The sequence below is a fragment of the Paralichthys olivaceus genome, chromosome 11 (assembly GCF_024713975.1).
Source record: "Paralichthys olivaceus isolate ysfri-2021 chromosome 11, ASM2471397v2, whole genome shotgun sequence".
Lineage (NCBI taxonomy): Eukaryota > Metazoa > Chordata > Actinopteri > Pleuronectiformes > Paralichthyidae > Paralichthys > Paralichthys olivaceus.
Window position 1 is genome coordinate 25,680,893 of NC_091103.1, and position 26,477 is coordinate 25,707,369.

The 26,477-nt window shown below is 41.3% G+C and overlaps 1 protein-coding gene across 1 annotated transcript; it reads left to right on the forward strand.

Moving 5' to 3' along the window:
* Positions 1–1,980: 1,980 nt before the first annotated feature.
* On the forward strand, positions 1,981–26,239 carry kcnj13 (potassium inwardly rectifying channel subfamily J member 13). Its single transcript, XM_069534744.1, has 3 exons — positions 1,981–2,277; positions 11,011–11,573; positions 24,088–26,239. The coding sequence occupies exons 2-3, from the start codon at positions 11,057–11,059 to the stop codon at positions 24,660–24,662; spliced, it is 1,092 nt and encodes a 363-aa protein (XP_069390845.1). The 5' UTR covers positions 1,981–2,277; positions 11,011–11,056; the 3' UTR covers positions 24,663–26,239.
* Positions 26,240–26,477: the final 238 nt, after the last annotated feature.

The following is a 26,477-nucleotide window of genomic DNA, read 5'->3' on the forward strand; positions in this document are numbered from 1 at the left end:
ATATATGTATATCTGCATATACATATAGATATTATATTCATATAATTGAATGTTTCCAGGATAACTGGAGTAGGGACTACAGCTCCCATAATCCTGTGGGAGTGACATCACCAGGAAGTACTGAAACACGAGCTGGTTCGCCAGTGTTGTTTACATCACGTGCAGGGGAGATTTCATTCAGCAGATGGGACAGGATGGAAGCCTCAGCGGATCCAGGCGTATTTGAGGGATAATATCCTCAGGTGAGGGGGAAATTGGTGGCAGCGAGGCTTTGGGAGGAGGCTGTTGGTAACGCCGTTACCAGCGTTTGTTCGGCCAACAACAAGAGTTGAAGATCTCCTCGTGTTTCAAGCCTGATCAATGAATGTTGTGGGCACTCAGCTCTTCCAGGATGCGGTGCACGGGCCACACAGCTTAGAGGTTTGCATGAGCTAAGGTGCAGACACTGGACAGATGATTCACACTTTGAGTGAATCTGGAAGTTTTTCAGGAATAAAGCGAACTACTTCCCTGGAGGTCTCAGACTCAATCGGTTTGAGAGAGACAAATGACCAAATGAAATGAAAAAATGACAAAATAATGATCACGTGGTCAATAGCTGAGACACTGAAGCAACTGGTAGCGATACTGCAGCAGCAGTAAAAACAAAGGGGTTGATGGGAAATTTCTCTCTGCTTCAATAGGCAACTTAATAAGGTGGGTGTGTATAATAAATGATTGTGGAGAATGAGCCATGTCACATGATGCGTGTCACATGATTGGAGCAGCGCAGCTCCAGTTGGCTGCCTGAACTAGCTCGCAGGGTTTGATCTATTCTTGATCTTCTATGTAAAGTGCCTTGAGATAATTTTTATTATGATTTGGTGCTATACAATTACAATAAAATTTAATTAAATGAAAGATTTGTTATCAAAGTTTGCATGGGCAGTCTAGATCAAACAGCTATAACAACAGCCCATGCCCTTTGGACTAATGTTATTCCGCCATTTGGCTGTTCTGAACTGTTTAACTCGGACCAAGGCCCTAACTTTGAATAAAGGTTGATCAAAGAACTGTGTCCAATTTAGAGCTGTACCACTCCCTGCCATCCAATGGGAAATGGGGCATGCAGAAGGTTGAATCAGACCCTCCCGAACCTCCTCAGCTCCCTGGAAGAGGAGAAACAGGTGTGTGGATTACTTACCTCGGCTATTCCAAGCATATAAAAATACATTGGTCCACTCTCTGGCCAGAACCTGCAGATTCCTACAGACATGCTGACTGGAGCTGTGGGACCTGCCATGCCTAGCAAGACATTGGAATGGGTGAGTAGGCAGCAAGAACAATTATGCCATATGCCTATACGCCAAAGGGGCAAACTCAATGACAGGTGGGAGCCGTATGTGGCCGTAAGCTGGCCACACCTAATGCATTTGTATAAAATCAGGCCAGAAGGAAAAGATGGTCCTGAATGCTCCATTCATCGCAACCACCTGCGGCGATGCATCCATTACCCCCAACAAAAGAATATTGTTACTGAAAGTGGCAGGATGAACAAAGCACACTTGCCTGCACAGGTTTTACCATTAGTAAGGACTGTTAAGATCCTTCTCTTTATGTGGCTTCTCTGCACGTAGGCCCTGTTCATTTCCTCACTCCTGCATCTGACCCAGCTCAAAGCTCATCAAAGGAAGACTGGAAATGTGGACTTGGTGTTTTGGCAGAGAGTTATTTTAACCATAGGCCTGGATTTTTTGTAATACAACATATAATAATTTTTATTACAATTGTTTTATCTTTTATCTTTGCACTAACTAGTGTGTGTGCTGTCAAGAACAGAGTGCTCCCCTCTAAAAGTAAAAGTGATATATAATATTTTAATAGGGGTAAAGCCCCTGTTAAAATATTATATATCATTATAATTCTATCCTAATATTGTTTTCACGTTTTGTATGGGGGCAGCCCCCCCCCCCCCCCCCTGGTTTTCCAGAACACTAATAGGCTCCATACAGAGTAATGTGACCAATTGAATCATCCTCACCCTGGAACTGAAGGCTGCAGATCAGGAGTGCAGAGAGCACTCCACTCACACTAGCTCCTACACTAAGGAAACTTCTCTGAGTTGGCACTTTATAATTTTCTGCTCAGGACTGCTTTGGGATTTTTCACACTGTCCTCCAAGGAACTAGTGGCACTCTTTTCATCTGCCTCAGCCTTTTAGCCTGCTTGGCAGACCTCAAATCAGCTCTTAGGTGAAAAGGTCGGAGGGCCCCTGTGCAGCCCTGCCTGCAGATCCAGGTGAGTACACAATCCAGTGTGCTGATGCTGATAACCAGGACAACGTGTGAGTGATCAGCTGTGATAAAATCAATGGTGGGGGTCTGTGAAGCAGCCCAAGGTTCTTGTAACTTGTTGAATCCATAATACGAAAAATCATGTTTCAGATCACATTGATTATATTAATATATACTATATAGACTTTGTTAGCAGCAATGATTAAAGTAAATACTTATTTCTTATGCTAAACTTGGCATTAAGTGGCGTTAACAGGGAATGAAGTAAGTGAACAGCAGTAAACTGAATGTTACAAAAACCTCTCTGCACCCCAAGATGGCCATGAAGGCATTCTTGGTATAACTTAATGTGTAACTGTTTGTTCACGATGGTTTAATGTGAAAAGTGCACACCAGCCCTTAAGGGCTTCATGCTCCCCAGAACAGTTACACAAAGTGTTTCTTTGCATCGTCATCTGACAACTCACAGTGAGGAAAAATATCCTAATATCATTACATATAAGTAATTATCATTATCAAGCTGAAATTAAAGATTCAAATTTGACTTCATTAAAGGCAAGGAAGTATTTACAAAATCATCAAAAATAAACATGTGTAAATGAGCAAAGACACAATACAGGAACATTTCCCTCAAGCATCCCATGATCAATACTTAGACTTAAAATTAGGAAACATTTCTCGAATTGTTATCATAGTATAAGCTGAAAATGGCGAATAGAACTCAGTGATACAGAATTTATGTCAGCATTGGATCTGACTGCATTTCCATGAACTCTGCAAAAAATATAATCTACTGTGCATATAGAAACAGGATATAACAGAGCTCTTGTGTAATGAGGGTTTGACCTTAATGTAACAAGTAGTTTACACACACCACAGACTAGTCTGTGTCCCTGTCACATGTGGCAATACCCTGCATTAGCAAAAATAAATACTGAATGAGGAAGCAAATGAACATATCTGCAAAGTCGGACTTACCTCATTATACATAATACTATACATATTTTTTGTCTTCTGAAAAACAGTCACTGACTATGTATTTATTTAGTTTCTATTGGGTAAGATGATGGTTGTCAACAGTGACCTGAGGTCACATACATGTTTGACTTCAATAAGTTATAATGTTAACACTTAACAGTTATAATACCTTTTTATATCAAATTTTTATTGAATTGAACTTTGTTTATAACATACATGACATATACCAATAAGAAAGGAATGAGGACATTCTTGAAATGAGTAACCACAGTGTTCATAATCACAAAAACTAAACATAACCAAACAAGACAAAACCAACACAACAAGAAAAAAAATTAAAATAAAATCCCACTTATACCAACCCCCCACCCTCAGTCCAGGCCACAGCTCCTCATGAAATTTTCATACGAAATGATTTTTGAGCTTTGCTGATATCAGACTCCACATATTGACTTGCTTGCCCCATGTACATGGGCTGTCGATAGCTCCAAGTACACAGTATCAAAATATGTTAGACCCTTTACTTCAAGGGAGAGAGAGTGGAGTGGTTACCATCGCCCTGTGATCATTTTTTTTTGCTGCAGTGAGCCTAGCTAAAAGCACTTGCTTTTTGACCAGTGTTTAGCCAAACAAAGTGTAATGGGCGAATGAGGGACAGCACACTCAAACATATCAGAGAGATTTGAAGCAATCATTTGCAATAATTCCTGGAATGAGCGCAAACCCTCATCCCCAAAAATATCCCCAAGTGTGCAAACTCTCTTCTCTCCAAAAGGAGAACTGGATAGGATGGCCATCAATCATCTGCCTGGAATTATTAAATATTGGAGAGCATGGGTTCCATGCAAGGGGACAGTTACACGATTTCTCTGCTGCCCTCCATATGGAGAGCAATTGCGAGATAATCAGTCCATACTAATGAAGACACATTGCAATACTTACTGAATTTAAGAACACAATCCAGGCAGTAGTTGCATTTCATCCAAAACATATCATCAGTGGTGTATAAATGCTCAGTTATGTAGGTTATCTGAGTGAAGAGACTATCTCTCCACTATGTTACATATTCTGTATGTGTTGGGAATGATCCCCCTGCTGTCATGGTGCATGGATATTCCTTTAGGGCATACCAGCTTGCCACACCCTACCTTTTTACCTGTGAAACACCTGTGTTTGTCACTGCTCAAGATGGTGGCATCCTCTGATGAACGCACAGAAGGCACACTGGCTTCATTGTCCTGTTCTGGAAAGAGTGGGGGCTGATACCCTCTAGAGCAGTGGAAAGGTGACAGACCAGTTGCAGAGGTGGGCAGTGTGTTATGGGCAAACTTAACCCACAACTGCTTGGACCAGGAGGAGGGGGCGTAAGAGGCGGCACACCACAAGGCTGTTTTATATCCCGGTTTTTCCATTCTGTTAGACTATTGGACTGTGGTAAAATGACTGTGTTACCTTGAAAAGGGGGCAGACCAGTGACAAAGTCTAGAGATATTTGAGAACAAGGTTGATGAGGAACTGGAAAAGGTTATAGATGGCCTGCAGGATTTTGATAGGATGGTTTGTGTTGGGAGCAGATGTGAAGCGTTACTTGAGCTCCTGAAACGCTGCTTCGGCAGCCAAGGACCAGGAGAACTTACACTTGACAGAGGTGAGGGTAGTGAGGAGAGCTGCCTTGGAGTATAATTCTGGTTGAAACGTCTGTAGAAGTTTGCAAACCCCAGGAAGCGCTGCAGTTGCTTGCAGGATGTTGGCTGAGGTCAGTTCATGACCATTTCCACCTTGGCTGGGTTCATTTGAATGCCTACCTTCCTGAGCACAAATCCTAAAAAAAGAAACCTCAGACACACAGAATTCACACTGCACTGCGTTCACAAAGAATTAGTTTCACAACAGTCTCTGCAAAATCTTCCTTACATGACCCTCATGCTCCTGGAAATAACTAGAATATCATCAAGATATACAAAGTTGAGTTGTGGACTCGAGTCACATGACTTGGACTCGAGTCAGGATTTTAATGACTTCAGACTTGACTCAACAAAAATTACTTGCAACTCGACTTGGACTATGACTATTGTCAATAAAAACTTACACACAAAGTGCGTTACCATTCAGTAAAAGCTTGGCATGAATGAGTGATTTGGAGGACATTTCAGGGAATAGGGCCTGACCTACCAGTGCCCTCCAAATTACTGGACTGCACTGATTATTAACTGTCCGTGGAGATTGCACTGATGTCATCTTTCTTTTCTTTCTTCCTTTTACTTATATTTTGACAAGCTCTTTGTGCTTTAGAATTTCCCTCCGGGGACAAATAAAGTTGTTTTCAATTGAATTGAATTTTCTTTTACTGGACAGTTGGCAATAAACTTTCCCTTCTGGCCGCAATACAAACAGCAGTTCTCCTGGTGGCACTGATGGCATTCCTCTAGGGACAGACGAGTCCTTCCCAACTGCATGGGCTCAGAGTGACTGGAATTTGTCACAGACAGGGTTCGTAAATGGTTGTCTGGCTCAGTGGTGTGAGATGAGACAGGTACAGGAAACTGTGGACTGGAATCTCTCTCTCCTTCTCTCATGCGATTATCAATACGAATAGATAATTCGTTTAGCAACAAGTCCATCTTTTAACCTTTCAGACAAGCCATGATAAAAGGCATCATACAGAGAGGGAGATCTAGGCAATCGTCCAGAATTCAAATTAAGTAATCAGTCACCTGTCATTTCCCCTGATGCAGGTTAATCAATCCTCTTTCTTTTTATTGGTCTGAAGCTGTGTGGTCAAAAACGTTCCTTAACTCAGCGGAAAATGCCTCAGCAGAGAAGCATGCCACTGACAGCTTCTCCTACTCAGCAATTCCCTACAATTTGGCTCAATCCGTATGCAGGGAAATTATTTAAGCTACCTTGGAGTGTTTCTTAAGAAAAGAGGAAGGCTGAAGCTCGAAGGCTGAATCAAATTCAGGCACACTGAATCAAAAAGGCTCTGGACCTGGATTTGAAGGTGAAGCAGAAACTGGAGCAGCAGCCGAGTAGAAGTGAGCTGGTGGGAGTGACTGGATCTGAAATGATTGCAGAGTTATGAGCAGAACTGATGACAAACAAGACTGAATGAATGAATGAATAAATTAAATTAAGTTTAAATTAACTAAGGCAATCAGGATCCACCATTAGCTGCCATTTCAATCATGGTCTACCGCTACGATCTGATTCCCGCGTGATACCAGATTCGCCTTTATGACCACGATCTCTGATTAGTGAACCATCATCATAATCCTTGATGTGGCCACAGCCGCGGCCCTTGCTCTGCAAGCATTAAGGCATAGGGACTCTGGGGAAGAAGTCAAGTTAGTTACATGTATTGATGAGACATTCATTTCTTTGATAAGGAGGGAGAAGAGGAAAAAGAAGCTCCATGTGTCCCTCGACATTCTAGACCTATAGCAGCATAAGTAAGAGCAAGTCTAAGACAGGCCTGGACCAACTCTAACTATAAGCTTTATCATAAAGGAGGGTTTTAAAGGTTCAGTGTGCAGGGATCTCTCTACAGAGAGGATGTTTGTTTTACAGTTATCCCAACAAAACAAACTAAACACCTTTTTAGTTCCTATATGTTCTAAAGGTGACCACAGGTTCTCCTTCATGTTTGGATGGGTAGGGGGAGGTGAGGGGTATTCAGCTACAACATGCTACACCACTAAATGTCACCAAATTCTACACACTGACCCTTTAAGCCTACTCTTAAACACAGGGAGGGTGTCTGCCACCCGAACTGAAACTGGGAGATGATTCCGCAGGAGAGGAGCCTGATAGCTCTGGCTCCTACTATACCTTTTGAGACTTTAGAGACAACAAGTAAGCCTGAATTCCGGGAGCGCAGTCCTCTAGTAGGGTGATGTGGTACTATGAGTGCTTTAAGGTATGATGGTGCCACACGATTAAAGACCTTGTAGGTGAGGAGGAGAATTTTAAATTCTATTCTCGATTTAACGGGAGCCAGTGTAGTGAAGCTAATACAGGAGATATGTCATCTCTTATCGTGGTTCTTGTCAGGACACGTGCTGCAGCATTTTGGACAAGCTGCATAGACTTGAGCGACTTACTGCTGGAGCCTGATAATAAGGAATGACAATAATCAAGTCTGGATGTGACAAAGGCATGGACTATTTTTTCTTCATCTTTTTGAAAAAGGACATGTCTAATTTTTGAGAAGTTACGTAAGTGGAAGAAGGCGGTCCTTGAAATCTGTTTTACATGAGAATCAAAGGACAAATTGGGATCAAAAATGACTCCCAAATTCCGGACTGTTTCATTGGAAGCAAGGGCAAATGTCATAGCGCAGCTATATCATTAGATAACATTCGGTCAAGTATTAGAACCTCTATTTTATCTGAGTTTAATGAGAGAAAATTGCGAGTCATCTAGGTTTTTATGTTCTTGAAACATGCTTGAAGTTTAGTTAATTGGTTACACTGTTCTGTTCTGGTCTGAGTGTGTCCTGATAATTTCTCCTAGTGCAAGCATATAAAATGAGAATAAAACTGAGCCGAAAACAGAACCCTGCTGAACACTTTGGTTAACTTGTGTGCACAGATGACTCATCATTTATTTGCACAAATTGGAATCGATCTGAAAAATAGGATTTAAACCAGTTTAGGGCGGTTTCTTTAATGACAATTAACTGTTCTAGTCTCTGTAATGGACATAGATAGATTGTATTTAGTAAAGTTATATTAATTAGGGGTAGAATTTCTTTAACTAACTTAGGAATTGGATCTAAGATACATGTTGTGGGTTTAGAAGATGAGATTATTGTGGTAGACTTTACCATAAAAAAATATGCATGGTCTGGCTAACCATCAATTCATTTTTGTACATAAGAAAATGTCTAAAAGGATAAAGGGAGCAATCTAGTTGTATTCATAATCCATGATCAGGTGCCCCCACGGTCCATGATCAACTGCCACCAAAATCACCATCCATGATCATGATCCACTAAAGTCACAATCCATGGTCCACCATCATGGTCACAATCTACCAGCATGATCATGATCCACCATCACGTTGACAGTCCACCATCACGACCCATGATATGGCTGCAGCAGCGATCCTGGATCTGCATACAATAAAACACAACGACCCTGGGGAAGAAATCAAGTCTGTAATATGTATTGATAAGAAAAAATGCTCCCCCAGCAGCAGGTAAAAAAAGAGAGCAGACCCTGGTGCCGCAAGTGTGCCAGAAACATTTCATCCCAGAGGTTGATCTGGGGGGCATGCAGCAAAGGGCCAGGTTCAAACTGAAACTGTAGCCACAGCAGGAGTTCCCATACGTGGGGCATCTGCTGAACCAGGTCTCTGAACTATACCCCCTTGTCCTTCACGGAGAAGAAGAGGCAATATGTTGACTCTGGAAGCAAACAAGTCAACTTTCACCCCTTGACTTCCTAAGGATGGAGTCTCTACTCTCCTGCGTTTGGAGCACCTCTTGACCTAATGTTGGCTGCTGTGTCAGACAGCTCTGGCACCTGTACCACTACAGGCGAGTAGAAGAGGGGTCAGCCGTAGTGTTATTACCAGCTTGTACAGGCTACCTTATGAATATCCACACACCTTGACAGCAGGGGAACATTCCCTATCTACAAGGAATATGTAATAGAGTGGAGAGATTGCCTTGGTATTATAGAGAACACCATTGTGGGAGTACTTTAAACTTGCATTGTCACCAGTTTGCAACATTAAAGCAACTTGCAGCCATAATACTCGTGTAGTGAAACTCCTTTAACAACCAAAAAGGAAATACTTATTTGGAAGTAAAGATTATTATGTTTTTGTTTTTGAGAAATATACATTCACTTTTTTTCTCAGCATGAGATAAGTTGTCTGGGTGTTGAGTACATAGCTGGAGTCTAGACATGGTTAGCATAGCTTCGTATTTAAGACTGGCAGCTTGGGGAAACATCTGTCAACACCTGTTAAATTAATCCATTAACATCTTGTATATAATTTGTTTAATTAAAAAGTGATTCTTGCTGATGAGCACTTACACAAAGAAACTAAATGCAGCTTCCTGAAGTGATGTTGCTTAGATGTTGCCATGCTTGGCACTATCATGCCTGTATCAGAGATCAAATCAAGACTGACTCAGATTAATCCACATGGATTGCCATGACATGTCACAACCTTGCTGATTCCCTCAGCCTCAGCAAAAAGTCACACTTCTTACCTAGAAATCAATGTTACATCCACCCTACTCAACATTATTTAAGCTTATATAGCACATACATTCAAATACCGTGCTCAGGTATTTGAATATAAATAATTGTAGTATATATCTTCCAAATAATAATACTGATAATATTACTTAAATTAATTTCTAAAATTTCAACAATCCTCATACCCTCACACTAAAGTTTGATTTGTTGAGTTTTATGTCTCTGAATCTTCTTTTCATACATGTATTATGCTTACTTCACAGCAAACACTATATAGCTACATGTGCATAATGAGTTCATGCATAAACTGCTAGTAAATGTATATTGTAATTGGTGAAGATGAGGAGTGGAGAGCTATGCGGTGCAGTAAGTTTCAAGCACCCCACAGATGAAAGACACATTCCTACTCTGCATGTCGCTGTGTTCCTCAGACAGATTTCCAGCTGGGACCTGCTCTAATCTCTTGGCAACAATATTGACATAGAAATAGAAACCCTGGAGAGGACAGGACTCTAGCTGTCTGATGGCCTGCACATACATCTGGTGCTCAGAGTGCCTCATATACAGTGATACTGTAAAGACAGCTTAACCTTGAGATTCCAAGGAACAGTTTTGCATTTTACGAAATGTGATTGTTCAGAGTTTTACCTAAGGTTTAATGAAAAGATGGATATAAATAACATGCCTTTGTCCAGGACCAGCCAGGACTAGCCTAGCTACTGTGATCAACCAGAACAAACTCTGTGTTTTCTGTGTATTTAATGTACTACTTTTAGTAATATTTAAAATGCAACTCACATTGTTGAAGACTGAAAGCTTGAGTTCATAGCCCACTATGAAGTGACTATGCATTCGTGCCAATTCTTACAGAATGTGTTTAGCACATTTCATGCCAATTCTTTGGACGGCTGGAGTACACCAGTGAGTGGAGATGAATGCTATTATCAGTATGCTGTCATGCTGCAGTTTTAGCAGTTTAGCTAGATAGCACGTTAATATTTGGGACTTCGCATTAGAGTCCACTCCAAGTGCAGCTGAGACTGAATGGAACTCTAATGGTATCTGATCATAAACCAATTTGGATGAATTTAAACTTTGACCTGATAATGGTAGTGACTATAGATGTAGAAGATCTCCCATCATTAAAATTGTATCTGTAGGCAACACAAAAATAAGCAAAAGGGTACCTGTAGTAATCCACTAACCAGAAAAGCAGTGGTTCAATCCCCAGCACCTACCGTATGCATTCTGAAGTGTCCTTGGGCAGGATGCTGAGAGCCATTTTGCTCTTGAGATGACAGTCCTGCTCTCATTCTTTGTGCCAGCTGTCTGGGACAATTTGGGGTTCAGTAGCTTGCCTAAAAACACTTCCGCACACAGAGACTGGGATAGAACCTCTGATCCTCTGGTTAGTGGACAACCTGCTCTACCTCCTGATGTATCTCTGCACTGGACTAAGAGATGGACATGATACTGATATTAACTGATAATTGTATGCCTCAAACTGGTTGTGAAATGTGTTTGGTTCTTTCATCTTTTTATTTCAGGATAATCTTCACTTTGACCTATCCTGCTTGACATCTACCTGTAACCATGACAACCAAATCCACCAGCAGTGTTTTGGATGGGAAAGCCTCTTCCTCTCCTCTCTTGTCCTCTCCACCTCGCCAGCGCCTGGTCACTAAAGATGGACACTGTGCTCTTAGTTCCCCTCAGTGTCCCTCAGGCTCATGGTGCAAGGCATCAGGCACAGCCTGGCTGCTGGCTCTGCAGGACTTGTGGGGATTATTGGTGGGTCTACGGTGGAGATGGGTCCTGCTGGCCTTCTGCACCTCCTTCCTCACCCACTGGCTGCTGTTTGCCTGTCTGTGGTACCTGCTGGCCCACCTCAATGGAGACCTGGCAGTAAAGGATCATGATGCCCCCCCCCAGGGGCATGTAGTTTGTGTGAAACACATTACTAGCTTCACTGCTGCCTTTTCCTTCTCCCTGGAGACACAGCTGACCATTGGCTATGGCACCATGTTCCCCAGTGGAGATTGTCCCAGTGCCATTGCATTGCTGGCTGTTCAGATGCTGTTGGGGCTCATGTTGGAAGCATTCATCACAGGTACACCTCTCCTACTAAAATCATATCTTTAATCAGATTAATAACTGTGTATTGAACCATAAGAAAACTGAAGGCAATCATATTGAGTTAAAAAAGAAATACATTTTTCTGGATATTTCATTTAACTACGTCAGTGTTGTTATTTTTGTGTATTATGTTGTATGTTGTGTGAAATTTAATTCATATTTTGTCTGTTTCCCCTTCCATCAGTCTTAGGCCAACCCCCAACCAGACATCTTTTGTGGTGTTAACTTCAACCAAACCTTAATTTACCTTAAATCTAACCAATACCAGTTGAAAAGTTACTCAGATCTTTTAATTAAATAAAAGTTGCAGTATCCCACTGCAAAAGTCCTGCCCCTGAACAACTTGAGTCAAATCTATAAGTAAAACTATATAGGTATTTGCAACAAAGTGTACTCATTATAGATTTTGTTATATTGGTTTATTAGTATTGATCATAACATTGATAATGTTTTTGCTGGCAGAGGTGGAACTCAGATATACAGTTCTATGCAATATTTATTTGTTATGTAATCATTAGTTACCACTCTGAAAAAGAGGCACAGCTGTGAATCAGAAGGTAGAGGTGGTCATCCACCAGGTGTTTGTCCAGTAATTAGAAGGTTGGTGGTATAATCCCCAGTTCCTCCAGTCAACATGGCAGTGTCTTTGGGCAAGACACTAAATCCCAAATTTCCCTTGATGACTGTACCGTCAATGTTTGAATAGGATGTACAAGTTACACAAAAGTCCTCTGTGAATGTGACTTTTACTGTAAAGTACTTTGAGTAGAGATTCATAATACAAAAAAACTGGGGAAAAAATGCAATCCATCTCTGCACCTAATCACATTCTGACCCAGCATCAGGGGGTAGACCTTAAAAAATCACACAGCATTGGTTCAAGAGGAGATTAGTTGAAGAGGGGACAGAAACCAGCAGAGCCTAAGAGTGTTAATTGCATTATGTGTTGTTTGTAGCCTTCATGATCAGCCGTAATAGTGATATTAAGATTAAGATTCCTTTATTATCCCACATCATGCACACACAGCACTACATGCGAATGGGGAAATTTGACCTCTGCTTTTAACCCATCCATGTGAACACAGCACACGGAACACAATACACACAGTGACCACACAGAACAGTGTCTACAAAGCATATTTCTTACTAAACTGTTTCACAAGTGGCTGAGGGGTAGAGCGGTCGTCCTCCAAACAGAAGGTCAGAAGTTCAATCCCCAGTCTTCCCATCTGCATGCCAAAGTGTCCGTGGTGAACCCCAAATTGCCCCATAGAACAAAAATAAGTGCTGTTAATAGATGCACTGTGTGAGTGTGCGTGAATGTATGGGCTTATGGCAAACTGTAGTGTAAAGAGTGGTCATCAAGACTACAAAATAAAATAAAAACAATACATTGTCAAAGATTATACCAGTTCCTAAACTTTTGCCTCCTGACAATGTGTAGCTAGGGTTCACCATAGACTGTGTATAAAGATGTACGACATGACAACTCCACAATATCAATCTGTCTACAAAACAGTAATTATTTGTGTAGAAGAAGTTTTATTTCTTCCTTTTTTCACTCCCAATTATCACTTAACCCTTCAAATATATCTTGTAACCCCTATGTTGGAAACCAGTGGAAAATGTCTCTAATTGTCTCTAAATCAAAATAAATAGCTCCTCCAGAAGCAGCTACAACAATAATGAATAATGTGATAATTCAAATCATGATTCAAATATCACTCAAACAATGAAACTGTCTGTGTATATTTATTAAGAAGAAGCTTTTGGAAAAATGATTTACCCAGAGCTTGGCATAGCCTACTGTCGGAGTGTCACTAATAAAGCAGATCATTATTACCGATTGATAGAAACAACCTTGGACAACATGTCTTAGGGAGGTATGGAGCACAAGATAAGAGTTTACTGGAATGAACAATTTGTACCAAAGAGGTATGTGATACTAGCTAAACGAGAAAGGTTAATTGAGGATGACATTTTCACAACATACTTCTCCCTTTGTTTATTCATAAGCAATTTTAAGCAGATCTAAGTTCTGAATTTCATCAGCTGGATAATAAGAAAAACCGTCTTGAGTTTGGTTCAGTTCTGCTAAGGATCCCCATGACACTGAGTGTATAAGGAGCTATTAACAGTAGTAGTTAAAAACCAAAATGTGTAATTAAACTAAAAATTACACATTTTCCTTCTGTTATGCCCAGCTCGTTTGAGAGCACAACAAAAAGGGAGGTCCACACAACAAACATTTAATTAAACAATGATTTATTAACATTAAATCAAAATAAGGCAAAGTATAATGTGCTTGATCAGTAATGAGGTGTGGGTGTTGAGTGTTGTGTAAATGCATGTGTAAATTAACATAAATTATTCATAACAAAAAGTAACTAAACACAAGCATAACCAAACACAATAACCAAGTGGAAGCTGAAAGGCTCCAGCCTTTCAGGAGGGAGAGAGAGAGAGAGACATTTTTAATCTGCCAGTTTATATAGACTCCCAGCAGGGGAAGCCAATGACGAGGTAGGAGCCAGGTAACCAGAGGCTCTGAAAGAAAATACACAAGCAGGACAGAACCAGGACTCTCATATGGCCAGAGGCCATCACACTTCCTGTAATAGATTATCAAGATTGCCTTGTGAAATTAAGCAGACACATTCGAATAATCTTTGCAAGCAAAGTGATATTTTAATCACATCAATCAGAAGCGAAAAATAAAATAAAAGAGTTAATACTTTGTAAACTGTGACTTGAAATATGCTAAGGCTGTTTTTGTATGGAAAAGCCCCCTGATATTCATTGAAAAGCTAAAAGTATGAAACACAGTAAAATAATCTGTTTATCATCAGTATTAAATTAATTTGCAACAGTGTCTTCCAAGTCATTGTCCATGTTGTCAAAGAGAGGAATTCAATCAGGAATTACGTCCTAGTCAGGTGTGTTTTCAGTTTATTAGCATTGTTCAGTGGTAGTTGCACATACTGACCAACTGTGGGGCCAAGCCATTTCAAATATGAGTGCCTTGATACCACAAAAGCATAGTGCAGAAACAAATACCAAGGGCCAAAATAGCAAAAATAGGAATTAGAATCTGAAATCACAGAGCTCACCTGGGTCCAAATTTTTCATTCAGCCACTCCATAGCACTAACACGTGCACGATCAGAGGCCCTAATTGATATTATCAATATTATCTGCAAGATATGTCACTCCATACCACAGGAAGAGTCCTATTTTCTCCCCAAATAAATATGATAATGATATTCGTCTATGGACTGCAATTGACCCATTTCTCATTCAGCAAAGTTGGGAGGTAAGGACCCGTAATATTGATCTGCACAAACCCAATAATGACCCTGAACTGTGCCAAAACCTTGAGGGGACTTTACAACTTAGGTTTGTAAGTATTTGGGAGTTTGACATTAACTGACATGCAAGCAGTGTTTCCATCAATAAGACTGACATGTTTCATATTTTAAACATGATGATGTTCCCCAAAATTTCCCTTGTCTCTTAAAGTTACCAGGTCAAGGCTTTGTACACTTATAACATGTCAGATTCATACCTCTGCAAATACAATATGATGATGTTGTTGTATTGTGATGTTTACGACCAGCTTTACCACATAACCTAGAGTCAGTTGAGTTTTCACGGAAAACCATTTCAGATGACATAAGAGACTGCAGTCTGTTTTGTTGAAGTACATGATGTCAGTAGTTGTTCTCCCTTGTGCTGCTGTGAGGCAGGTAGTTGTGTTCCATGTGGCTTGAGTGTGATTTAATACTACCTCCTCTGTTAAAGTTAACAAACACTGGGTCAATGCTTCAGAAGCAGGGGGTGCATCCTGGGATATTACTTGCAGTAAGCGTTAACAACAGCAAACACATGCTTTCAGGCCACTGCTCAGGTCTGTGTCTGTGACAAAGAGAGTAGTCAGAGACACAGACAGACCTGAGCATCCTCCGTGGGTCAGTCTCCCTATTTGTCTTCTCCATGTGTTTCTCTCTGTGTGGCAGCTCTCTGTAGCCTTTTTAACTAGGGAAGTATCCAGCCAAAAGCTTTGAGCTGCACTGATTATCCCCATTGCACTGCTGGAGGTGCTCCATGAGCCCCTCCACTCTCACAGTGATGTTTTCTGCTCAAGTAAAGTGAATGATACAGAATGATCAACCAAACGGCTGAGCTGAGCATAACCCACAATATCTCTGGATGCCATAATAGCCTTATCAACAGCAGCAATGACTCTTAAATACATAGGCAAACCTGCTGCAACCAGGTCCAGTTTTTATGAAAAGTGGGTGACAGGACTCTGTCTGCCTCTATGCTCCTGTAACAAATGTCATACAACCATGTCATACAACCACCACCAACGGTCTGTTTCAATGCAGTGCCAGTGTAGCGGCTTTGTACTCCTCCGTTGCATTGTGTATTTCACTGAAGAAGACCGTCACTTTTTCAGGATTACAAACACAACACCCCGGGGCCTTCATCGTCATCACAGGTGACTTTAACCATGCTTCCCTCTCATCCACACTCCCAACATTCTTCCAGTTTGTAAAATGTGCCACCCCTGACTATAAGACTTTGGACCTGCTGTATGCAAATGTTAAGGATGCATACAGCTCCACTGCCCTGCCACCACTAGGCAGATCAGACCACAACCTAGTCCTGCTCTCCCCATCATACAAGCCTGTGGTCCAGTGGCACCCAGTCAAAGTGAGGACAGTGAGGAAATGGACTCCTGAGGCCATGGAAACACTGCGTGGAGCGCTGGAGGCCACAGACTGGGATGCTCTGTATGAGCCACATGGTGAGGACATTGATGGCATGACTGACTGTGTCTCTGAGTACATTGGGTTCTGCATAGACAACACCATCCCCACTAAAGAGGTCCGCTGTTACCCAAATAACAAACCGTGGGTAACAAGCGACCTGAAGGCCCTTCTCAACGAGAAGAAGAGGGCCTTTAGATCACGGGACAGAGCAGAACTCAAACGGGTACAAAGGGAGCTAAAGCGCAGCATCAGGGAGAGCAAGGACAACTTCAGAAGAAAACTGGAGCACAAACTGGAGGACAACAATAGCAGAGACGTCTGGAGTGGGATGAGGGAGATCACCGGCTTCCAGAAGAGAGGTGAGGGAGCAACTGGGAATGAACGACGTGCGAACGAGCTGAACACGTTCTTCAATAGGTTCAACAACAACCCCCCCACCCCCAGCGGACCCTCCACTGCCTCTACTGCTTCTCAGAGCAACAACCCCCCACCTCCCCCCATCACCCTCTGCCCCACACCACACCCGTCACCATCTCCCCCCACCCCTCCGCTGGCTTTCACCACAGACTTTTTCACACCTCCCACCCCCAGGACATCCTCACATCACCCACAGTCCCCCACCACCACCACCTCCTGCAACACACACCTCTTTGCACCACCCTCAAACCCACCACTGACATCCCCTACCCTCCAGTCTGGACTACACATCACAGCCCGCCAGGTGAGGAGAGAGCTGGAGAGGCTCAAACAGAGGAAAGCTGCTGGACCGGACCGCATCAGCCCTCGTGTGCTGAAGGCATGTTCCAGCCAGCTCTGTGGAGTCCTCCAGCACCTCTTCAACCTGAGCCTACACCTTCAGAGAGTGCCAGTGCTCTGGAAAACATCCTGCCTGGTCCCAGTGCCCAAAAAAGGACGTCCTGCTGCACTACAGGACTACAGGCCGGTGGCACTGACCTCTCATATCATGAAGGTCATGGAGAGACTGGTATTGGCACACCTCAGACCGCTGGTGTGCCCATCACAAGACCCCCTGCAGTTTGCATATCAGCCCCATGTTGGGGTTGATGATGCAATCATCTACCTGCTGCAGAAGGCCTACTCCTCCCTGGACAGACCCAACACCTCAGTCCGGATCATGTTTTTTGATTTCTCCAGCGCCTTCAACACCATCCAGCCCAGACTGCTGAAGGCCAAACTGGAGGGCATGCGGGTGAGTGCTCCCCTCATCACTTGGGTCGATGACTATCTGACGGGCAGACCGCAGTTTGTGAGATTACAGAACTGTGTGTCTGATCGTCTGATCAGTAACATCGGGGCCTCCCAGGGAACTGTACTGTCCCCCTTCCTCTTCACCACATACACTGCTGACTTTAAGCACTGCACTGAGTCGTGTCATCTGCAGAAGTTCTCTGATGACACGGCCATTGTGGGGTGTGTTGAGGGCGGGGGGGAGGGGGGGAGTACAGGGACCTGGTCGACCGCTTTGTGAAGTGGTGTGGGGAGAACCGCCTGCAGCTCAATGTGGAGAAGACGAAGGAGATGGTGGTGGATTTCAGGAGGAACAAGCCTGTGCCCTCTCCTGTCTGCATCGGTGGGACAGATGTGGAGGTGGTACCTGCATACAAGTACCTGGGTATCACACTGGATAATAAACTGGACTGGTCCACTCACACAGAGGCCGTCTACAAGAAGGGCCTGAGCCAGCTTTACTTCCTGAGGAGGCTCGGGTCCTTCAATGTCTGCAACAAGATGCTGCAGATGTTCTATCAGTCTGTTGTGGCGAGCACCATCTTCTTTGCTGTGGTGTCCTGGGGTGCGGGCATCAAGGCAAAGGACGCCAACAGACTGAACAAAATCATCAGAAAAGCCGAGTCTGTGGTTGGCTCTAAGCTTGTCACCATGGAGGAGGTGGTGGAGAACAGGATGCTGGCAAAACTGCTGGCAATCATGGACAATCCCTCTCACCCCCTCCACAAAACACTGGACAAGCTAAAGAGCAGCTTCAGCCACAGACTCATCCAACCCCGCTGCTCTAAGGAGCGATACAGGAAATCGTTCCTGTATACCGCAATAAGACTCTACAACTCATCTACCTCTGTCAGAGCCACCATCACAGAACTGCACTAACATACCTGTCACCTTTGCACCATGTACCCTGCACTACACTACGTGTGTTAATTTAAACCACTTTAATATTACAGACCTTTTTATAGAATAATATTGTCTTTTGCACATCCAGTCCACGTATTCTTACACTGCCAGTATATTGTATAGTCAAGTACTTATATTTATTACCTACTATATATTATATATCATATCATATTATATCATACTCTGTATATTCTCTGTATATTCTTCGGATTTACAAGTCTATATACACATATTTATACATGTGTACATGTTATTATTATATTATTATTATTATCACTACTACTACTACTATTATTATTATTATATATACTATTGCTGCCATTATTACTATATACTGCTATTATATTGGTATAATTACTGTCTATATAAATATATATTATGTTATATTGTATACTATATATATATATATATAAATATATACTGTACTACTATTCTTATATACTGTCTAACAATAACATTACCATCATATCATCATTACTATTAGCATCATATTGCCACTGCACTACTTGTCTGCCTATTCATCTTGTGTTTCTGTTTTTGTTATTTTTACCTCAAATGTTTTGTTTTGTTCTATTGCATTGTGTTTTGTTGTGTTCCGATACACAAGCTGCTATGACGACTTAATTTCCCTCCGGGGATGAATAAAGTACTCTATCTATCTATCTATTCTTGATTAACACCATGTTTAGATGCCTGACACTCATCTGGTGTGAGTGACTGTTCTGTCTGCATACACACTTTCATCAAGGGAATTATGATGAACATTTAGATCTGCAGTAGGTTCCCAGTTTTCAGCTTGTGGTGGCAATTTCTGTGAAACAAGCACAAAGTCAAACACTTCTTTCTGAAAGTTTAATTCAGCATCTGCAGATGGACTCATCAGTACACATCACCTGAATGACATGCACAAATGAGCAAAGAACACAGGAGAATCTGTGTTCTTATAACTCTCAGCCCCCTCCCACTAAGCATGCAAAGGTATTTATTACCCTCCTGTAGTTTCACTCAGTGGAGGAGACATCCTGTCCATTTGTTTACATGTTCTGTGGATGACCCCCCCTGTGAGATCCCAGTTGTTTGATCCCAATCAGAGATACCATGAGAAGCCATAAGGATTTGGTTTCTCGAGGCCATACAACTCAAGTCTCTTAAGCCACCATCGTAAACCTTAAGGTTGCCCTTTCAGATAAACAATTTGGTGAACCATTTGGTAAGTCCTCCACATACATGTCTGCTAATGCAATTAAACATTCACAAATGTAAAAATTTCCATTACAAGCTTCAACACACTTTTAACCCAAGGGCCTTAATCTTGCCATTTGACTGTGTGTTTGGCTAAGGAAATGTGTGGCCATGATTTAACAACATCAAACAGTGCATCAGGAACATACCATTCATGAGATTTGTGAAATGTCAAATCTTTAAAAATTTTGATTTTCAGTTTTGCTGTTGTGGTTTTGAAATTGAGACAGCACATCTCTGCTTTGTCCAAACATGAATTTTAAAATCAGCTTTTCTGTTTTGCAACTTCCCTTTTTTTCTCAAACTCTTCATCTTTCCCTTCACTCACATGTACAGGGCAATGTAAGTTGCCTTAAAGGAGAAGTTTGGTTTTTTTCAACCTGGTCCTTATTTCCAGCATATGGTATGTAGAACTACTCACCCATAAAGGTTTGGAGTAACTTGGAGTCCTTCGAACGCTTTTAGATCCACACGCAATCGGCGTAGCTATATCCATACAACGCAAGTGACTGGGGCATCCACAATACATATATATAAGCCTCTAATTAATGCATTTTGTGCCGCGAAACTCTTGATTTACTATGAATCTGCAGCACTAGTCCCCTGTGAGTCCAAGTTGCTTTGTTTACATCCCGCGCTTTCACTTGGGTGACGTCACTGAGGCGCACAGCCGCAGACCAGCTGACGATCAGCTGTTTTTGTTTACACGGAGTTTGCTGCTGCTAGTTTTGCGCAACATGCCAGAATACTTATCAGGTGCTTTACAGTACAGTATTCTTTTAAAGCAGCTGTGTCCTGGTGCTCGGGTGTATTCACCTGGTTAAAGGCTAGCTAACTTCAGCGGGCTAATGAGCAGCCTCGGAGCTAGCGTTAGCTTAGCACACCATTTGTTGATTAAACATGAAGACAACTCGCTCTCGGTTCGCTAAGCTAACGCTAGCTCCGAGGCTGGCGAGACTCACAGGGGACTAGTGCTGGCGATTCATACTAAATAAAGAGTTTCGCAGCAGATAATGCGTTATTTAGAGGCTTTATTGTGTATGCCCCGAACCCTTGCGTTGTATGGATATACGGCAATCGCGTGTGGATCTAAAAGTGTCCGAAGGACTCCAAGTTACTCCAAATCTTTATGGGTGAGTAGATCTTCATACCATATGCTGGAAATAAGGACCAGGTTGAAAAAAAACGAACTTCTCCTTTATCTCATGTATGTTGTGTTTGTGTGAAATGTGTTCCTCAAGTGCTTTCTGAATGAGATCAGCATGTAAAAAATTCCCAGCTTATGTGCAGAGCTTCCATCCATACACATATATCTGTCAGGGCTTATAAATGTGTGAGTGTCACGTGTCTTCAAATCAGAAAATCATTTCACATTTATCCAAGTGGGTGTTGAAACGAAACAAATTCCCAACACACATTACACCCCATTCCATTAAATGTATTTATAGTCAGATAGCAGGATATACTGTTTTAATTTTTCCTGTACATTATCATGACAAGATTAGGGCATTGTAAATCTTTCTTTAACAATTTGACCTGATGCCACAAATTCACATAATTGCTCATTTTTGGTTTCTCTGAAAATGTTTCTGTCTTAAACACGTAACATATGGCACCAGAATTTCCATGAAATGTTACATCTTTATTTTTACAGACTGTGAGTGTGAAGAAGACTTTTTCTGTGTATTTGTGTATGTGCAAGGTGCTTCTTAAATTATGGTGTGTGTGTGTACTTGATCAGTGCAATTACCAGTCTGACTATGCTGCTCACCCTCCTTCTTCCTCGCCACCACCTGGAGTCAGTTATATGCTTGCATATTTTTCTTCCGACAGTCTCTAGACCAATGTCATTTTCCCCCACAGTTAAAACATGCATCTGGATCGTTGTTCACACGTCTGCCTCGTCCTCTACCCACTCATAAGCCATGTCCGTGAAACATTGTCAGTGTTGCCATGTGCAGCTGGTCTTCTTTTTCCTGGTTTTCGTTTGAACAGTTTTTCAGCAAAGTTGCTGGTATGACTGATGTTGATGAGGGTGTGGCTGACGATGACACACTAGATGTAGATGGTATGGTGCATGCTGCAGCTGTCTGCTGACCCTGTGGTAGGTTGAAGGGTTGCTCTGGAGCAACAGTCTCATCCAGTCTCTGCAGTGACGGATAGAGCCTTCTTGGCGGGGCTTGGTCGAGGTTGGGGTCATCCTGCTTTAAACACTGAGACACTGCTATTAATTTTGTTGTTTCTGCCTGTTTTCTATCCCTGTTTCATGCTTCTTCCATCCGCATATTAACCTTTGCTGCCATCTCATCTTTATCTCTCTCTCTTCTAAAAAACACATTCTTATATAAATATTATAAATATATAAATATGATTAATAAATATATATATATATTTTTAAATTGTATATGACTAATCTCCAGAAAACACTTTTTTTTTTTTTAAAGAAAGAATTTTTGTTTGTGCCTCTAGCGCGACTTTTACTAAAGTCTTACTTCACACAATGTTATTTTTGCAAATAGTAATCACCCTTATTCTGGTCTTAGTAAACTCTTTGTAGGTGGATGCACCCGTGCAGTTGAAAACTGTTTTTGGGTTATAAACCCACAGGGACTATAAACCCCAACAGATAGGGACTCCAACCCTAGATAGACAGACCCAAAATTATATTAAAAGTGTGCAATATCTTATATCAGGTTGAACATAACAAACTTGAATGTATAATGAAAGTTAAATAACAATAAAAGCAAGTGCTAAGGGGAGGATAAGGCTGAAGGAGTTTCTTTAGGACATGCATAATTATCTGCAAATCCCACTTCTGACACCATCTTGTGGTGGAAATTTGAAAATAAAAATGAAACACTGAAATTGTCTGTGATCTATTTATTAAGAGGAAGCTTTTTCGCAAAAGGATCGCCCAGAGCTCTGCACATCTCACTCTCAGTGTCGATAACAAACAATAATGAGAGAAACATTAACAATAATAATTTTTTTAAATATTTTATTTAATATATAAAAGTAAAACATTTAATATATATATTTATTTAATATATTATAATATAATAAAATGTACTATATCAATATAATTAAATCAGCTTGATCATTAGTAAAACAGGTCTCACCCAGAACTTGTCGCATGAAGCTGAGTTCTGCCCAAAGACCAATGTGGGCCATCACAAGAGAAAATGTTGAACGATAAGGATCCCCATAACACTGAGTGTATACAGAGCTATTAGCAGAGGTGACATGTCATACATGACCTACTGGCAAAAAGCCAAAAATCTCCCTTCATGTTGGCAGAAATGAGGCTAAAAGACTTTTCAAACTATCTACTCAAACTGAACTGAACAACCAGGAAAAACCCCAAGGATAAAACCCATAATGTTCAATTCCTTTTGAACAAACCTGATTCTCAAGGGTGATTAAGCAAAGGTTTTCATTAATTGTGGGGGAAAAATAGAATACATAGTCTAACCCTTCACCCTGTGTGTTTAAGAGTGTTATGTTTGTGTTTTTTTCTCTCTCTCTCTCTCTCTCATCTCCTCCAGATGTGTGCTTTTGCCTGCACCTCCACTGGCACAGCTGAAGCCACTCCAGAATCAGGGAGAGGCAGATAACCCTGAGCAGAGCTTCAGATGTTGCCAGTGGGCCAAGCAGCAGGGTGGAACGTGTATCTTGCTCAAACAAGCTGCGAGTGAACAGTGTAGTAGTGTGCCTTAGTTGGTTGGTGTATTTGTGCACATTTGAACTCTTTGATTTACTTTTGTTAGTGCTCTTTTTGTGGTCCTGGTTCATCTTGAGTTTGTTGGAGATTGTTTTCAGTTGATTGTTCTCTGTTGGCTTATTTCCTCTTTAGTTCTGTAAAGAGTGTTTTTTGTTTCATGCAGATTGTAAGTTTTTTAATAAAAGACCTGATTTTCCTTGAACGCATCCTGCTGGTCACTTGTTTTTCCCCTGGTTTAGTTTTAATTGTTTGTCCCTCAGAGAGTAACACTGCAATGATCATGCTGAAAAACACTCATCTATATATTGACAATTGCATAGAGGGTATTAGTTCAATTGGAGAGTAGCTGAAAGAGAAATGTTATGTGAGGACAAAATTTCCACGACAAAGGTCTTTTCCTTATGACTTCAAACACAGGAAAAAAATTACAAAAACTTTTGTTAGATTTGGTGGTCTGTCCCTTTGTTCCTGGTAGTTTTACTTCTCCTTATTTCTTTTTCTGCAATTCATTGTGAAGCAGCATGAGAAACAGTTTTTACAATGTCAAGGTCAAAACATCTCATTAACGTATTATATCGATGTCTCACTGTCGTTTGTCAGGTGCATTTGTAGCCAAGATTGCACGTCCGCAGAAGCGAGCAGGAGCCATCCAATTCAGCCCCCAGGCAGTGGTGGGCCAACACCAGGGCCAAATGTGCCTCATGCTACGAGCCACCAACCTACTGCAGCAACCTCTGGTGGATGTAAAGGTGAGTGCTGTGCTCTACGAGGAGCGTGAAGGTCAGGCCCTTCACCAGACTTCTCTGGACTTCCTCTTGGATCATCTGGGGCAGAAGCCCTGTCCCTTCTTTATCTTCCCACTAACCTTTTACCACCCGTTGGATCGCCAGAGCCCCCTTTACCCTGCACTATGTGAGGGCACATCAAACCACTTTGAGTTGGTGGTCTTTCTGTCAGCTTTGCAAGAGGGAACTGGCGACTCCTGTCAGAAGAGGACCTCGTACTTGCGTCACGAAATCCAGTTCGATCGTTGCTTTGTTCCAGCGTTGGGGATGGATGCTCGGGGGAGGTACATGGTGAGCACCCAGCACTTTGATACAGCCCACTCAAAGGAGCCTTTTAACAAGGATTGTGCGGTGCAGATCAATGGAGATGGCAGCGACAGGATGGAGTAAGGATGCTGAAGGAGAGTGCTCATAGGGACAGATCAAAGCATCAGTGAAGCTGTGTTTTAAACTACTTGATTTAAATTGATAGATCTGAATTTATGTTGAAACATTATAAATTAAAATGTGTAACAGACATGGGTGCTGCAGTTGACTCCCTCACCTGGTTGCCTAATTCAACACCAAGTGTAATAATGACCCCCAGGCTTTCCACCCATCAGTACTTCCAGTTGTGTTGATTGGAATGCCAGAATACTGTTACAAAATGGTTATTATTTTTGTTATTTGGTTCCGTCTGTGAGAATAACAACATACTTACCAGGTGAATAGCTAACAACTCAAAACATGGTTACACCACTTAAAAGTCATCTAGAGGGGCAAGTAACAGGAATGGTCAGGCCATCAGACAGTTTGAGGACAAACGTATTGTGACAGTTTACAGATACACATCCTGTTTCAACTTTGACCTGCTGCTACTGTAGTTGCTTGTTAGAATATGACTGAATTTTGAGCTATGCCTCATATAGTCTTATTATAACTGATGAAACCAATGGCCAGAACACAAAAATACTTCTGTTTAAATATTTTAAAAATGAATTTGTCTGTCATTATTCTTATTTTGTGTAAGGTTACTTGTGAGGCTAAGCTATATTTAAAATTATTTGGTTGGGATGGCACAATCAGTTTCAAATTCAGCAGCTTTAATCAACGTTTAATCATAAATAATGGAGCAAATTGTTATATCTAAAATATAAATTAATTGTAAAGGGATGCACAGAGGGTCACAAATTCCTTTTAACTGTCTAATTATTGCATCTCATGTGGTTCTTGATTTAGGCTTTATGATCTCATCAACCTTAAATCCAGTCACAGCTACTGTTGTCTTTTCGTAAACAAGATCTAAAACCCATTATCCACTACTTGGTAGCATAAAGCAAACACATCTGGTTAGACAGAAACTGGTAAACCTAGTAAAGCATTTGATGGCTAAAGAGACAAATATTTCCCTTCGGAGGTGGTGGAGACCAAAACAAAAATTAAAGATAGGGAATATTAAACTGATTCATCAGATAATCACAATTTGTTTATAAGATGAGAATATGTGCCAGGGGAGTCTACCAACTTCTTTTGTCAAATAAATTGAGAAATGTAGCTTTAAGAAAAATATTAATTTAATTTTAATGCCCTTATGTGTATTTGAACATTTCTGACCTTGTTGACAATCATCTATATTATGATCAAATAAATGGGGGGGGGGGGGGTTAGAATAACACTCAGATTTCCTGTTTAGAGATGTTCTGATACCAATACCAGCATCCGAAATGCCTCCACCAACCCTATACCAGTAGTTGTGCTGTACCGCCATTGGCAAGTAATGAATTAAGAGTGGTAAAGAAGAAGTGGTTTCCAGGAGTGTCGCGTTTGCTGGAGCTAACTAAAATGTCAGGAATTTGACAATATTTCATACTGGAAAGTCCCACAAGTAAAACAGCAACCTATTTGAAGGAAGTAATTGTTGTGTATTCCTAGATTTATTTATGAGTGTTCTTTTTCAGTTATGACTGTCAAATGAGATAATAAAAAAGTTCTATGGCATTCATTATCTGTATGTTTTGTTTTTCAAAGTGTTTAACCTGAGCTAGGCCATACAGCAGCAACAGCATCATCACTTTAATACAGGGTTATTTGCAGACAGCTGGTAATGTACGTTCTAAGTTGTTTTTAAATGCACTGGTATCAGATCAGAATTTGGTATTGGCCAATATGCAAAGTTCAGATATTGGAATTGATATCGGGAAGGGAAAAGAGGTATCAGAACATTTT